Source organism: Dermacentor silvarum, chromosome 1 (assembly GCF_013339745.2).
Source record: "Dermacentor silvarum isolate Dsil-2018 chromosome 1, BIME_Dsil_1.4, whole genome shotgun sequence".
In the NCBI taxonomy this organism is placed as follows: domain Eukaryota; kingdom Metazoa; phylum Arthropoda; class Arachnida; order Ixodida; family Ixodidae; genus Dermacentor; species Dermacentor silvarum.
Window position 1 is genome coordinate 243,001,391 of NC_051154.1, and position 15,338 is coordinate 243,016,728.

The 15,338-nt window shown below is 41.5% G+C and overlaps 1 protein-coding gene across 3 annotated transcripts in view; it reads left to right on the top strand.

Moving 5' to 3' along the window:
* LOC119437018 (CCR4-NOT transcription complex subunit 7) overlaps window positions 1-13,942 on the top strand; it is a 41,072-nt gene extending 27,130 nt beyond the window's left edge. For 2 of the 3 annotated variants that reach the window (XM_037704075.2, XM_037704076.2), the window contains 2 exons: window positions 3,197-3,311; window positions 12,648-13,942. In XM_037704075.2, the coding sequence (XP_037560003.1) occupies window positions 3,233-3,311; window positions 12,648-13,669 (1,101 nt within the window). In that variant the 5' untranslated portion in view covers window positions 3,197-3,232 and the 3' untranslated portion in view covers window positions 13,670-13,942. The remainder of the gene's footprint in view (window positions 1-3,196; window positions 3,312-12,647) is intronic. The other variant, XM_049660183.1, reaches the window with a different exon arrangement.
* Window positions 13,943-15,338: the final 1,396 nt, after the last annotated feature.

The following is a 15,338-nucleotide window of genomic DNA, read 5'->3' on the forward strand; positions in this document are numbered from 1 at the left end:
GAGGATGAAAAGCATGGTTGGGGAGGAGGGTAACTTGTAATCTCCCCTAGATGTCTTAATACGAGATGCTTCACTTAAATTGGGGTGCAAATCTTCTACTGTAGCCGTACCCCCATGCGCCTACAAAATTTGTCTGAACCGTTTCAGGGACCCTTTAAGGGATACTTAAGGCCTGCAATAAGTAAATCTAAAGTAGTGAATTTGTGCTGCAAAATGTCTAAACTGTCCTTACCCAGAACAAAACATTAATTAGTTGAGAAAAAAGGGCATTAGCATCAAACAGAATTGGTGCGACCCACTGTGTGAGTCGGCTCCTAGTGGCGCACTATCTCCTGTTTATAATTGGTGTACACAAGTCAGCCACTTAAAATGACGAAGTTGCATTGTATTTCAACATTGAAGAAAATGCAGTTTGGCTAATTTTATTGCATTTTTCAACAGCAGAAATTGGTGGTACCTCTTCACACCGCTCTGTAAGCACTCTTTATGGGAGTGCAGTGCCCCCTCTCTGTGGCCTTCTGTCTCGTACAATGGAGTCACAGTGCTATGGTACAGCAGGTGCAAATAAAATGGACAAGAGTAAAAACATACCACTACCAACTTAAGTTTAATTTGATCAGAAAAATGCTGTTTATACAAGATGATTCCCCCACTTGCATAATAATTTTTTTTTTTTTGCTAAATATGAACTTCAGTTGGCTGTACGTGTCTGTTTTTATTCTTGTCCTTGTCCGCTTTCTTCATGCCACCTATATACCATGGCATCTAAGCACCAACATGCCAACAAGAAGCTGTGCCTCAGTGCGTTGATTTATCTGCTGCACTTACAAATGAATGACACACCTGTCACGGTTTTCCCCAATAACATGAATTGGCAAGACAGAGACACAGGTCATTTATTCGGCAATTTCGTCATTGACTTCAAGCGACACTAAAGGTTAATAAAAATTATGGGGTTTTACGTGCCAAAACCAGTTCTGATTATGAGGCACGCCGTAGTGGGGGACTCCGGAAATTTGGACCACCTGGGTTTCTTTGACGTGCACCTAAATCTAAGTACACGGGTGTTTTCGCATTTCGCCCCCATCGAAATGCGGCCGCCGTGGCCGGGATTCGATCCCGCGACCTCGTGCTCAGCAGCCCAACACCATAACCACTGAGCAACCACGGCGGGTCTAAAGGTTAATAATGAGCCATTCTAAACTGTTGGTTACCTTTCTAGAAACGCTGCAGATTTTGTTTTATGCTCAGAGACAACTTACTTGCGGAAAAGAAATTGTGAGTGATAGGTCTACGCGATCATTCAGCAATTCCAGGCACCAGCGTACCAACAGGGTGATTTATGTTGGACACTCTAAGTGCTGCCCCAGTGATCTTGGATGTCGTGCTCTGCAGTTCACATTAAGAGGGCACCGCTATCCGTCCATAGTGCTGATACAGTGGTGTGAAGAGGTGGCGGCGGCGAGTTCTGTAGAAAAGTCCAACCGAATTGACCAAGCTGCATTGCCTAGAATTTGCATTTACAAATGAGATATCTTGCCCACCAAGAGCTTGTGCTTATATTTTCACAACAGGAAGCACCAAGTCCGTCTCATGTTTTTCTTTCTTTCTGAAACTGTTCAGGCTAAAAGTGATGCCTTAAGTGACATGGAAGGCAATCTATATTTGCGTTTCATTTTTCTAATTTTTTTCCAAAAAATCTGACATACTTTTTTTTTTTTTGCTTTTTTGGTATTTTTTGCATCGGGCTTACCGTTAACTTTTTCTTTTCGGTGTATATCTAATTCACTCATTTTACTAATACTAGAACATGCTGTATGACTGTAGGTCCTGTCACTGTAGTTGCATCAAATAGACCCTTTTCCTAATTGCAAGTGCGCTTCTTTGCAGTGACATTTGCCCAAACTAATGGTGGCACTGGTCATTGTTCAAATGGAGATGAAGTGCTAGCTGCATATTTTGGGGCTTGTCTCTTGTGCTTGGTTTCGTCACGAGAACCACAGTTACATTTTTCATGCCGTAACGCAAGCAATACTGTTTGCAAAATTGAGCTGTTTGTGCTGCCATTAGTGGGGTGAACTGCCTCGTAGGAAAGCTAGCTTTGCAATTATGAAATGGTGAATTCACAGAATAATAATGTTACTTGGAGTTATAAATGAATTATAGGGAGTTATAAAGAAGTATAACTAATTAGGGAGGGAGTTATAAATGAATTAATATAGTATTTAGTATCAAATGGTTTCGTGAGCAATCCACAACTTCCCTCCAGCATGGCAGAAATGCTATCAGTTCAGTCGAACTTGTCGGACAGATATAGTCATTAGGCCTAAGCCAAAAATTTGGTAAAGGACAGTTTAGACATTTTGCAGCGCAAATTTATTACTTTAGCTTGATTTTTATTGCAGGCTATGTTAATAACATTTAGTCATCTCAAAGTTGTCTTTGGTGCAGAACAAGTGCTATGAGAGTCTGAGGACATAGAATGCCTTTAGATCCTTTAGTGACCATTTAAAACCCACTTCCACCTCGCCTTCACTGACACAAACTGCCATTGTGTACTTTTGCATGCTCAGCATGGAATATGTTAAACAGCAGCAACATGACTTTCTTGACTTCCCCCCCCCCCCCTTTTTTTTATTGAACGAAGCTCCAAACCCTCCAGACCCTGAAAAAAAGTACTGAAACAATACAGTGGGGCACCTTAAATAATTAACTATAATACTGTGAACCAGTTTTGATTTCAGCATCCAGGAGGTGGATGCTTTGTCATATACATTGGCTTGCTCCATTCCTGCAATAATGGTCCCTAGAAGTGGACTTTACAGTGCTCACTGCGGCTGCGACACGAGAGTGCAGCCAGAACAGTGTGCCGTATTCCCGATATAAAAAAAAATGCATTGTCCAACCTAGCCTAATTACTACGCATTGGAAAATTTAGCTCCAACTCATGACGTCATGTCTGACATGAGGTCCAGCATTTCGAGACTAGCTTAGTTAAATTAAGCAGTCTTATAGCGTTTTCCAACTATCATACTTGGATAAGCATCCTTTTACCCAAAAAGCATGTGGTATTTTCTACAACTTTGAAAGTATGCAGCATTAGTACTCCTTTAAAGCAACGATCTAATGCCTTGGCAGATTCCGTTCTATGCAAAAGGCAACTTAAGGTTGGCTATCTGCGTGATCTGCGTCGCAGGGGGCTCCTTTAATGCTGATACACTGAGCAGCAAAGATGCGAGACGAAATGTGCTGGCGTGGTTCGTGGGATGGTGGCCGCTTGCAAGGGCCGAGAAGGAAGAGGCGCCCTACAGGTTTTGCCTCCTTTACATCCATCGCCTTCACGTGTTGCACTGCTAACAGTCGTACTTTCAGCTGCTAAACATGTGGCTTCCACAGCATTTCCCGTACTCTTAGCTTGCTGGAGAGGCCACATGGCTAGCATAATTTTTGCATCATTTTAGTCTTCAAGCTTGCTACCTGCTTAAGTTTTTGCCAAGGTTCTCGATTAACATCCTTCGGTTCTGGCATCATGTGTACTTTTGGGCACCTGACACTAACACAGAATGGTACACAGAGGAATTTTAAGGAGTTGTGGTAAAGTATCTGATGATCAAAGGGAAAAAATTATGGAACCTACGTCGCGTCCCTTGGCAACTACTTGGCAGCATAGCCCATTACGATAAGCACTTGTGCGCTCTTCATGAGCTAGAGCCATCAGTTTTGGTTCCACGTTGAGGAATCAAAAGTTTCATTTTATATTCTTTTTCACCTTTTGGCATTACAGTATAACCTCGTTAATTCGGATTTCACAGGACCGAAAAAAGACCTAATTAACCAATTGTCGAATTATCAAGGTACCAAGGAAAGAATAAACAAATGCTTACCTTGTCAACACGCTTTTATTTACTGAATGAATCGGCAAATCCTGTTTCTATTTTGCATAAAAGCAGTGCGGAAGCTGCAATTTTCATCATCTCGTGACTGATTAGCGCTCGCAGCGGTGAAGGTCTCGCGACTTCCTTTGTGGCGCACGTCTTCATACGGGACACGCTTTTCGCTACCGCGCTCTCATCCCGATTATTTTTTTGCCAATGAGCTGGTCGCCAACAAATCGGCCGTCCATTGCGATGTAGCCACCGCTCTTCACCCTCGACAGCTTCCGCCGTTCTGTTTGTTGTATTAGTCGCACAGACATTACACCGAGTCAAACCGAAACCACTGTTTGCCGCAACTGCTGCGGATGAAACCGCGCCGCTTTCGACACTATCATGGAAGCGACCATGCAGTTCTGAATACACATTGCCAAAGCGGTGTTATGAGCGGTGGTAAATGCAAGAATAAAGGCTATAAAGGCACAAATAGGCACGAAGCATTCCCGCATTCCTGTTCACCATAAACTTAATATAGCCAACTCTACTGGAAAAGCGCCCCATAGCGTCCATACATTGAAGTCGGCAACCGCAAGGGCGCTGCCATGTTGATACTCTGCACCGACGACGAGGTGAAATGTGCAATCAACACGATCCAGCGCCTCCCTCAGTATAGTGGCACCATCTAGTGCAAGCACCTGCAAACGCATTCTTTCACGCAGCGCACATTTTACATGAAAATTTTATATATAGCCATCCGATCTTTCTGAATAATATACGGAATGAACTTTACACATTATCTATACGTACGTGTTACGTGTTAATGCTTGTTTCTGCATAACATTTTCAATATTTTAACATTAACAAAAATGAGTCGTAGCAACATGGCGGCGCCTTTGCGGTTGCCACTTTTTTCGCTCTGCTTTTCCTCTAGAGTTAATATACTGCGTGTCCCATGTAACTTAAGCCAAACCTTAAAAATATGCAAATGCCACGTAGCTTTACAAAACCAAGGTAACATCGTTTGCCATCACTTGGAGATACTCAGATTATTATTATTTTTGCATTCCGCCAAGTTACATAGTAAAAATCAACTACTGAAATATTATAATTAGATCAAAAGTATCAATGAGAAAATTGTAGCGCAGCATGAAAAACTCCCGATACAGCTTTCTCTTGCTCCATACATGCTACATAAGTGTTTTTCCAGGCGTGAAAGAAGCCAGCAAATACACGCAAAGTGCCTCGAGGGAAAAGTCGTGAGAAATTTTGCGTGTGGCTTCTCTCATGCTTGGCAAAAAAACGCATTTATGTAGCACGTATTAAATAACAGAAAGCTGTATCCACAATTTTCTCATTGACACTTTAATCTAATTATAATATTTAAGAAGTTGATTAATTGAGAGTAACTATGTAATTAGGCGCAATGCAAAAAATAATCTGAGCATCTCCAAGCCACGACAAACATTACCTTGGTTCTGTCCAGCTACATGGCATTTGCATATTTTTTAAGTTTGGCTCAAGTTACATGGGACACTTTTAATTATATGAACTTGATGCTGTCCACGTACGATTTCCACTTATAACTGTGACGATGCCGACTCCATCGCTTCATTTCAGTTGGACATTAGTGCCGTTCTAGCTCTTTTGTGTTGCACATTCGTGGTGCTCCGCACTCACCGAGCATGCAGAGTTGTCCGTATTTACCGGCGTGTGGCCAAATATGTTCAAATTAACGAGTCTGCGTACTTCTGCTGGGGCTAGAGGACGAGTCCGAATTATGTGATTTTCCGAATTAACGGGGGTCGAACTAACAAGGTTTTACTTCTGGGAAGTGCCCATACATTGAATGCTCTGATAATTGAACAAATGAAGCATTGTCCTTGTGTTTGTTACAAGTAGGCCTGACTGTAATCATTATATATTCATCTGAAGAGACCCTGCAACACCGTTAAACATGAACAAATCTCCCCACTCACAAGGCAGTGTTGCCATAAACACCTGAGATAAGTGATATTTCTAGACAGGCAGCAGAGAGCCTACAATTCTGCTAAAAAGACCACCTGCTTTTTCTTCGTACTTGTCGAAGCCTCGCTGCTTTTCACCTTTATTTATAAGGATTAACAGTTGGCCAGATTTCTTTAAATGTCTTGACTAATCGGTGCTTCAGGCATAAGCTAAAATTTTACCTCCTCAGCAACACAATTATTGTTTCGTTTAACTTTCACAAATAAAATTACAAGTATTCATCCTAACAAAAAGCAAAATGAAAGACTTACATTTTGCATTTTCAGCCTTGAACAATGGTCGTCTGCTTGAGTTTGCTAGTACCTCCAGGTACAGACAACCTGTTACCTACAAAGCTTCCCATCTTGCGCGTTTGTGTCCTCATGTGCGGCCTATCGCAAGGATGTAAAGCTCAGTCGGCCATTGCTGGCAATGGCAGCTGGCCTGTACTTTCTTGCAATGGGGTGTACATGTGAATTGTATGCCTGTATGGAAAAGATTCCACCTTGTGATGGAATTGTTTCCCTACAGGCTGAGTTGTTTTCATTCTGGATCTTGGTCATGCCTTACTAGCATGAAGCTTTATGTGCACTTTGCTGGGCTATATTTTTTTCTTGGGGAAGTACAAAACACTGGTAAAAGTCAATCATATGTCTTAGTCAAAAGAAGGCAAAATAGGCCAGTAGCTACTGGCTCTGATTGAAAGCTTACTACTGATGAGGCTAATTTTAATTTGCTGCCTGATAGCGTGTAGCATAGTGTCCAAGCTGTGCCAAAGGACTTTCGCCTCCCTCATGCAATGCCAACCTTTGGCACATAGATGAAAACAGTGCCCAAAAAAATATTGCCTATGAGCTCTGACTACAGTGGTGTACAGTTTTGCCCAGCACTTTACAACTCCATTGAACCCTCCATTGAAGTCTCTGAGATTGTGGCACACTGTCGTCTTAAGAGGAAGCTTTAGCTCGGGGCCTCCTATCTAAATACATGGAAAAGGAGAAAAAGTTTTTCTCGCCAACCACTGCGCCAAATTTGACCAGGTTTGTTGCATTTGAAAGAAAACATTATAGTCTAGTGACTGTTAGTTGCAAATTTTTGTTCTAGGTCTTCAATATTTAATTTAAAAAAAAGACGAAAATTGCAAATTTTCAGGAAATGATACTATGAAGATTACAACATGAAAAACAATATCACAGTTCTGTAAATTGCACCTAACAGTACATCTAAAGTGGACAAAATTGATATATTAATGGCTCTCAAATAGACCACTCACTTGAGAGTAGAACTTTTGCAAAACCCTTGTAAACAATGTAGCAAATTCACGTAAGGTGTAAATTGACATACCAAATTTGTCCACTTTGGATGCTCTAATGAATGCAGTTACAGAACTACGATAACTGTTCTAGGTGCGAAGGTACGAAATTGTAAACTCCGTGCTTCTATTTTTTTCCAACTTACCAATTTTGACAATTTCATTTAAACAGTTCAGACCCTAACTCGAAATTCTTCCAATAGTCACTAAAATTTAACTTTCTCTCTCGAATGCAACAAATTTAATTAAAATCGGCTCAGTGGTCTTCTTAGAAAAGGGTTTTTGCGTTTTAGATGTACAGTGAAACCTTGATATAACGAGGTTGTACTTGCAGCTAAAAACTTAGTTATATCAAGAATTTTGTTATATCGTTGTTTCGTTAATTCAATGGCACTAAGATGGGGAAATGAAAATGGTTCGTTACATCGCGAATTTCGTTGAATCGAGGTTCGTTATATCGAGGTTTGACTGTATTTGAATAGGCAGCATGGGAGTTGGGCCCGAGCTAAAGCTTCCTATTAAGTTGTCTGCTCAAAGTGTAATGCGACACAATCTCGGAGGCCATGTTTTTGGCATACTACAATTATCACATGCCTTCAGATAAATTCTATGTCTTGTTTGCCAGCTCATGGCAAACAAAACATGTTTTTTGGGGGGCTGCATAAAGGTTTAGGACATCATAATTGTGGCTTAGGTTGAGCAAACCAGGAACCACCCATTGTCGTTTACACATCATAGCAACAATATGTGCAACCATGTGCTGGCATTAGAAATGCACGCGCACACGCAACATACACACACATAAGCATTTAGTGACACATCATACTAGACACCATCTAATGCAGGCATTTGTCCACCGGGCTTTGCGTTGGCACAGCTTGGCACAGCTGGCACAGGATGGAAAAGAGGGGAGCTATCATGAAGGCATGGCAGGGGCAATATTTGGTGGCCGCTAATTTTATTTGTACGAGGCACTTTGAAAAGCATTTTGTTTGATGATTCGTGAGGCGATGCCCATAAATAACTGTCATATTTCACACCTTTCAAAAAGTGTTGCAGGGTGCCTTCAAAAGATGTCCCTAGCATTATATACAGGGTGTTTCCTTTTTAACGGGAACCATTTTTAGAGGTTCGTGAATGTTCTATATTTTTGAAATATGGTCCTATTTGGTTTATTCCTCAAATTGAATAGCTTTGACTGTTGAAAAATTGGAATATTTTTCTAATAGTTTTCTAATGCTTCGACGTCTACTGTACACAATAAATCTTCTATCTATCTTTTATCACATCTACACTGCACTTTTATCTCATCTGCAGTAGATATAATGTACTAGAGCAGGCTGCATTGCTCAGAGAGCTGCACTTTTCCAGGTGAATTAGGATCATTAGCAATAAAATTTTTTTTAGACATGCCATTCAGCAGTGGGTATTGTTTGGTATTATTTTTAGGTGCAGCCACCTGTGTGCTCTCATCAGATTAAATATGAATGTTTCATTTGTCATTTTGCTATCACCACAGACAAACATTTCTGGTTTGGTCACGAAGGTATACACAGGTGTTATTTGGCTCACAAGGCTGCCTTTTATATTATAATTATGTAATAATACATGACTGTGTATGCTCCGAAAAGCCTCGAGTTAGCAAACAAACTGCTTAGTTGTTCCTAATGCTCCTGTGATTTTAAAGCATGCTTTATAATTTGCAGTGTAATGAACGAAACTTTTAATGTAAAAATTGTTCGACACTTATGGCGAAGGCTGTGCATTATTTGCAAACTCAATTTGATTTGATTCTGGCACTATTCGATTTGTATTTGATTTTATTACTTGCACAAGAAGTCAAGATGTGTAATGTACTAATTAGCAAATTTCCAGTAGTTTTTTTATCTTATTACTTCAGTGCACCTATTACAATTTACGAATTGAGGCCAGTGATTTCACATGCACTTGGAACTAATTTTCAAACTTCCTCCTTATGACATAAAGAAGCAGTAAGTCTTACTTTCTTTGCAGAAGTAGCTAGCTGCATGTGAAACCCATCTAGTTAGAAGCAGTCCATTGGCTTGTTCCTCTATTTTATAATTCACTTTTTGGCCATTCTGTAAGTTATCAGTATTGTTCAGTTCATAGTGAAAAAAAAAATACTTATTACCAGGATACTCAATTACAAGCAGCTGTTTATAGCTGGTTCTATTCACTTTGACTTTTTGTTCATTTTTTTGTGAAGTCTCCATTTTAAAGAAGTGAAAAAGTTAAGGCTGCAAAAAATCCGGGATATCTGAATTCTGGATTTGGAGTGTTGTTTAAGGTCAGAAAACAGGAGTACCTGAAATTTCGTCTAGAAACACTTTGTTCATTATTTTCAAAATGTCACTGATAACGGGGTTCACTGAATTGGCTGTACATGCACCATTGAATTGGCTGCATGCTTCAAAAACTCTGGATATGTACATTGTGCTTATGTTAATTCAATGTTGATAAATTTTACTGTCTCATTAATTCAGGTTTATGTAGCAGTGGGTGCACATGTGTTTGTTTCTGTGGAGATAAAATGTCATAAATTTAACTCCACATGGTGCATGTCAGTTAAATTTAAGGACAAAGTGCCATCCATGTGGATGGGACAGCTCTTTGAAGTCCCTAATAACACGTGAGTTGACATGTAGGCATTGTGTGGGTGGCAGCTTCTAGCCTGCTTCCTTTTTTTATGCTGACTACCTTCTGTTTCTGAACATCTTGCTTCATTTCTTGCTTCTTGGGGTGTGCGAGTAGTGAGTTTTGAAAGCGAATCGAATACGAATCGAATAGTAGCAGAAACGAATTGAATATCTAATAGTTTTCGATAATGAATAGCTGTTTTCACAATAATTATAAAACGACACTCACCTCTCAGTGCTCTTAAAGTTAGCAAGTTCCTGTCAATACATGGTACGTTATAAGGCTTTTGTTTATTAAAAGCCGAACTGGAGCATTAAGAGCAAACAAGTGGTTTCTTAACATGCACAGGGCTCTTCATGATTGCTTTGCAGCCTCTAAATTATGACTACCTAAGCGACGTAACCTGCTCCACTAAGCAAGTTCTCATGTTTTATGTCTATACTATGCCCGCAGTGGTGAAAATTTACCGTAATTTTGCTCCAATTTTATGTAACGTAATTATGAGAAAATGGAAATTTATGTGGCTTTGGCAGCAGTTAAATGAACTTGTGGGAAACAGTGTTATGGCTTTATTAACAATATCTATTGTTCAACAGGCCACTACAATAACCTGTTATCTCCAGTAGTGCCTCAGTGAAATAGGTACTAGGTTATAGGCCACAATTGTCCATAATGCGACTCCATGTTAATGAGTGGGTGAAAATCAAACAGACCTAATTCAGAAAAGAAACGGCAATTAAAGGGGCCCTGAACCACCCCTCTGGCTTGGTGAAAAAACATAGTCCGCGGGTAGCATGTGCTGCTGTGGCTCGCTGAGGACAACCGTGTTTGGCTTACGTTTAGCGCGTTGTAGGCATCAAAATCGGAAGTCGTGGTGTCTGCTTTAACATCCAAAATTAAATTTCAACTGGACTCCACGGTGACATTTCGAAGGCGAAGTGTTGTGGCCCCGTCCCACTCGCCGTAGCCTTCGCAGTGCAAGGCATTGAAGAAGGAACGGGAGCACAGTTAAGGCCGTGTTTGATTCCCAATAATTCCGCATCTGCTGAACGCATTGAAGTACTTTTTGCGGCAAAGTACTTCTAAAATAGCCTATTTTCACTTCAAATGTCTTTCTCCACTTCGATAAAAGTGGTTCGGGCCCCTTTAAGCTCCCTTTTTGAATACTAATATGATAAAGTGGCATATATTCACTTTTATTGTGTGGAATCATTGAGTCACCACTGAGAAATGCAGCTGTACTCCTTCAGCTTACCAATAGAAATCCTCTCGGGACAAGTGCATTCAAGCCGAAATACTTCAACAAAGCTGCTGTTGTAGCTGCTGTTGTGACTAGATCCGCTCATAAATACCAGAGGTGCCATTTATACATCAGTCCACAACCGTCTAAGAAAACCAGAATTTGCAGCATGCTAAAAATTGGAGGGAATGTGGGAGGTGATGCATGGGGGTAAAAGCTACAAGTTGAGGGTTATTGGGTGTGTTGTAGGAAAGCACAAAAATTTTATTCATTGCTTGCCTAAATCATTTCGAGGTTTCAAAGTGCCGTGAGATTAACTGCTTGATTGGCTAGTTACACTAACAGCTTTGCTGGAAATTGGGCTGTAGTTCTGCAACGTTTCAAAATTCTCCCAGGTATTTTAGGGCACTTGTCTTACATGGCTGTCAGGTGCAGGGCACAGTTATGGTTGCAAACGTTGCTGGAAGAGCTTAGGTACTCATGTAATTTTTTTCTTAAGCTGATGGCATTTCATGCTGACCATACAGGTAAAAGGAAACACGTCAGCTGATTATCGGGGCCCTAACATGAAAACTTTAAAATCTTTAATCAGCTTGTTCACGGTTCTAAATACAAGGCACATTTATTTACTTCGTGATTGGTTATTTTTGTCCCGTCCAATATTAATGCAGTGCATTTCATTATTAAGGAGGAATAAACACTTTGGAAAAGTTTGGTCACCACAAGGGCTCATTATATTCGGATTAAACAGCAACGAGGATCATATAAAAGGCAAACTTATACGTAGGCTTTTCAAAAATGCTTAAAGTTAGTATTTTGTTGTAACATTCTTGTGCGCCTGATGTTGGGCATTTGCAGAATGCTATGAGCAGAGGGAGGAAGGGAGAGAAATGAAGTAGAGAATGTATAATCTGAAATGGCAGGTGAAGATCTCCGAGTAGTGGGCCACATTTACTACACGGCTCGTGGTGTGACAATAGAGTGAAATCATTGCCACTTTTGTTATTTAACTAAGGTTATATATGCATAGTTCACAGTAACATTGGAGGAGTGTTAATTGTAGCAAATAATTTTTATTAAAGGCAGGGTGCAGTTGACTGACAAAGGTATGCAGATTAATGTGAGGTCTTGCGCTATGCCACAGAGTGTTGTCTCAAACTCTCATTTATCATAGTGTTGTCTCAAACTCTCATTTATCATAGTGTTGTCTCAAACTCTCATTTATCATAGTGTTGTCTCAAACTCTCATTTATCATAGTGTTGTCTCAAACTCTCATTTATCATAGTGTTGTCTAAATTTCTCATTTATCACAGAGTATTGTCTCAAACTCTCATTTATCAGATAGAATCGTGCTTATTTCCAACAAAGTGGCATATAGTCTTTTCGTGCAGACCATAATTTCATTGCACATTCTCTACGCTTGCCAGTCCCTTTAAGATGCTTTGCCTAGTTAGCTTGTCACCATGCAAACGTGTAGCCTTTTTTGCATGTAATTGCGACAAATAGAGCGAAAGATGCTTGAGTTCTGTTATGCTCAATGCAATTACTTTTCCTGCCAAGCAATGCATGGGAGTGGCCATCATACGTCTGAAGGTGGAGGCCGCAGCCCTGGCCAGATGGTGAGGATGCCTGCCCCCTACACCATGTACAACAACCCCAGAGCCAACTTTGCTGGCAGTGGTGTTGGCACAGGCAGAAATGGATTGGTGGCCAGCAGCCGGCCCGTTGTCATCCAAGACGTGTGGGCCTCTAACCTGGAGGATGCTTTCCACACCATCAGGTACATGGTCCAGCAGTACAACTACATTGCCATGGACACAGAGTTTCCAGGGGTGGTGGCACGCCCCATTGGGGAGTTCCGCAGTGCGGCAGACTACCAATATCAACTACTTCGTTGCAATGTAGACCTGCTCAAGATCATCCAGCTTGGTCTCACCTTTCTCGATGAAGCTGGTAATACAGCCCCGAACTGCTGCACCTGGCAGTTCAACTTTAAGTTCAATCTTATGGAAGACATGTATGCACAGGACTCCATCGACCTACTAACCAGTTCAGGCATACAGTTCATGAAGCACAATGAGGAAGGCATTGACCCATACGAGTTTGCACAACTATTCATGACTTCCGGCGTGGCCTTCGCCGAGGATGTCAGGTGGCTCACTTTTCATAGTGGGTACGACTTCGGCTACATGCTGAAGGTGTTGACTTGCAAGAACCTGCCTGCAGATGAGACCGAGTTTTTTGAACTCCTGCAGATCTTCTTCCCAGCCATCTATGATGTCAAGTTTCTCATGAGGGGCTGTAGAAGCCTACGAGGAGGCTTACAGGAGGTGGCGGACCAGCTTCACGTGGAACGTGTTGGACAGCAGCATCAGGCAGGCAGTGACAGCTTGCTCACTGCCGCGGCCTTTTTCAAGATGCGACAAGTTTTCTTTCAAGACAACATTGATGATGCCAAGTACTGCGGGCATCTCTATGGCCTGGGCCCGGCGTTCAGCAACTCGAATGGTAACGTGTACATTGTTGAGGAAGCTGGTAGCACTGTCCAGCCTGCACCCTCCTGCACAAAATTTGTATCTTGATGGCCTTCGCGGTGCTTACCACCAGTGCACCTGCTCCTCTTCAAGAGCCCAGCTGTGCTGCGTTGACTCTGCATACCTAATCAGGACCACCGGTGTGTGTTTCTCAATGTCGCGCTCCCTCCTGCCGTGAACTCTGCTCTCGCAGTTGCTCCACACATGCTCTCTGTCTGCCTTCACACCTTTCTTACGCACTGTACCACTTTCCTGGTGATCTCATCTCTTTTCTCTATATTCCACCCTCATCCGGAAAAAAAATTTGTTGTTCTTCTTGCACTAAGCCTCTCTCTTATGGTAGAAAAGCCAGGCTAATCCCATGCTGTGCCATATGTGTGGCATAAGTGGTAACCCGTAACCGCATAAGTCGGTCACCGTAAGTAAACCTCTCAAGGGTTGTTCGTACGGGGGACTTGAGCAGATTAAAGGGAGGAGTTGTCCATTATTTGGCGAACCTCCTCTCGAAATTCCCAACCCCCCTCTTTCCGAGAACATGAGCTTATGCACAGCCCCTAAACTAGTCTAGCCAATATCCTGTGCTTGGCTGGGCTAACATCTCCAGGGCTGGGATAATGTAACGGTTGTGTGCCAATCGCTACATTATCAGTTGCGCTTCGACGGATAATGTAGCGATTGTAATGTTCCAAGCACTACAAGAATGTAATCTTCCATGTCGCGCTTCGTTGGTAGTCAGTATGCAGCATAAACATCTAAAAATTTGTAAGCCCGCATGCCTTTTTGAGAGATTGGCCGCAGTTTCTCCCGACAGTACCTAACGTTACTGATGTCGTGCCACTGGAAATTCGCTGCGAAAGAAAAGAAAGAGGGGCGAAAGGAAGAATAAATTTGATGTGAGGGTCGGCTCTAATATGACAATAGGCAAGGGAGATATTCAGGATGCGGAAGTCAGCCGAGAAACTTCCATGAAAACATCACCCTGTGTGTGTGTGTGTGTGTGTGTGTGTGTGTGTGTGTGTGTGTGTGTGTGTGTGTGTGTGTGTGTGTGTGTGTGTGTGTGTGTGTGTGTGTGTGTGTGTGTGTGTGTGTGTGTGTGTGTGTGTGTGTGTGTGTGTGTGTGTGTGTGTGTGTGTGTGTGTGTGTGTGTATTAACACTTAGTATTAGACTTTAGGGTAATTTGTAACTGCATAATCTAGGGAAATAAATATAAGGATCCCATATTGGGAACTCCGGTCAACGTTAGGTGGTGAGAAGAATGACTATATGGTAGCAAAATAAAGCAATGCCATGGTACTAATATGCTGGTCAAATAAAAGTCTAATAAATAAATAAGATAAATAAACAAATATAGAAGAGAACAAGTTGAGTGCGAATACAGAAAACGTGAACTACACATAAATAGCAACCATAACGAGAAGAAAAGCACAGATATATTCCGATACAAACACATCAATTGCTAAAAAAAAAAGTGTGGGCAATATACATGAAAATAAGCTAGGGTGCTACCTAGAGAAGTCCCAAGAGCAAATATGTGCAGCATTTGTGATTGTGGCGCATCTTGTGATCTTCCTCCATGTTTGAATGATGACTTTTGATATGTTTACTGTCTCATTGAATAGTACGTGGTGACAAGATGTGTTGCTGTGTGATGCGATTTTAAAACATGACAATGCAGACATCAGAATTTGTGCAATAATCGTCAATGCAATATTAAGC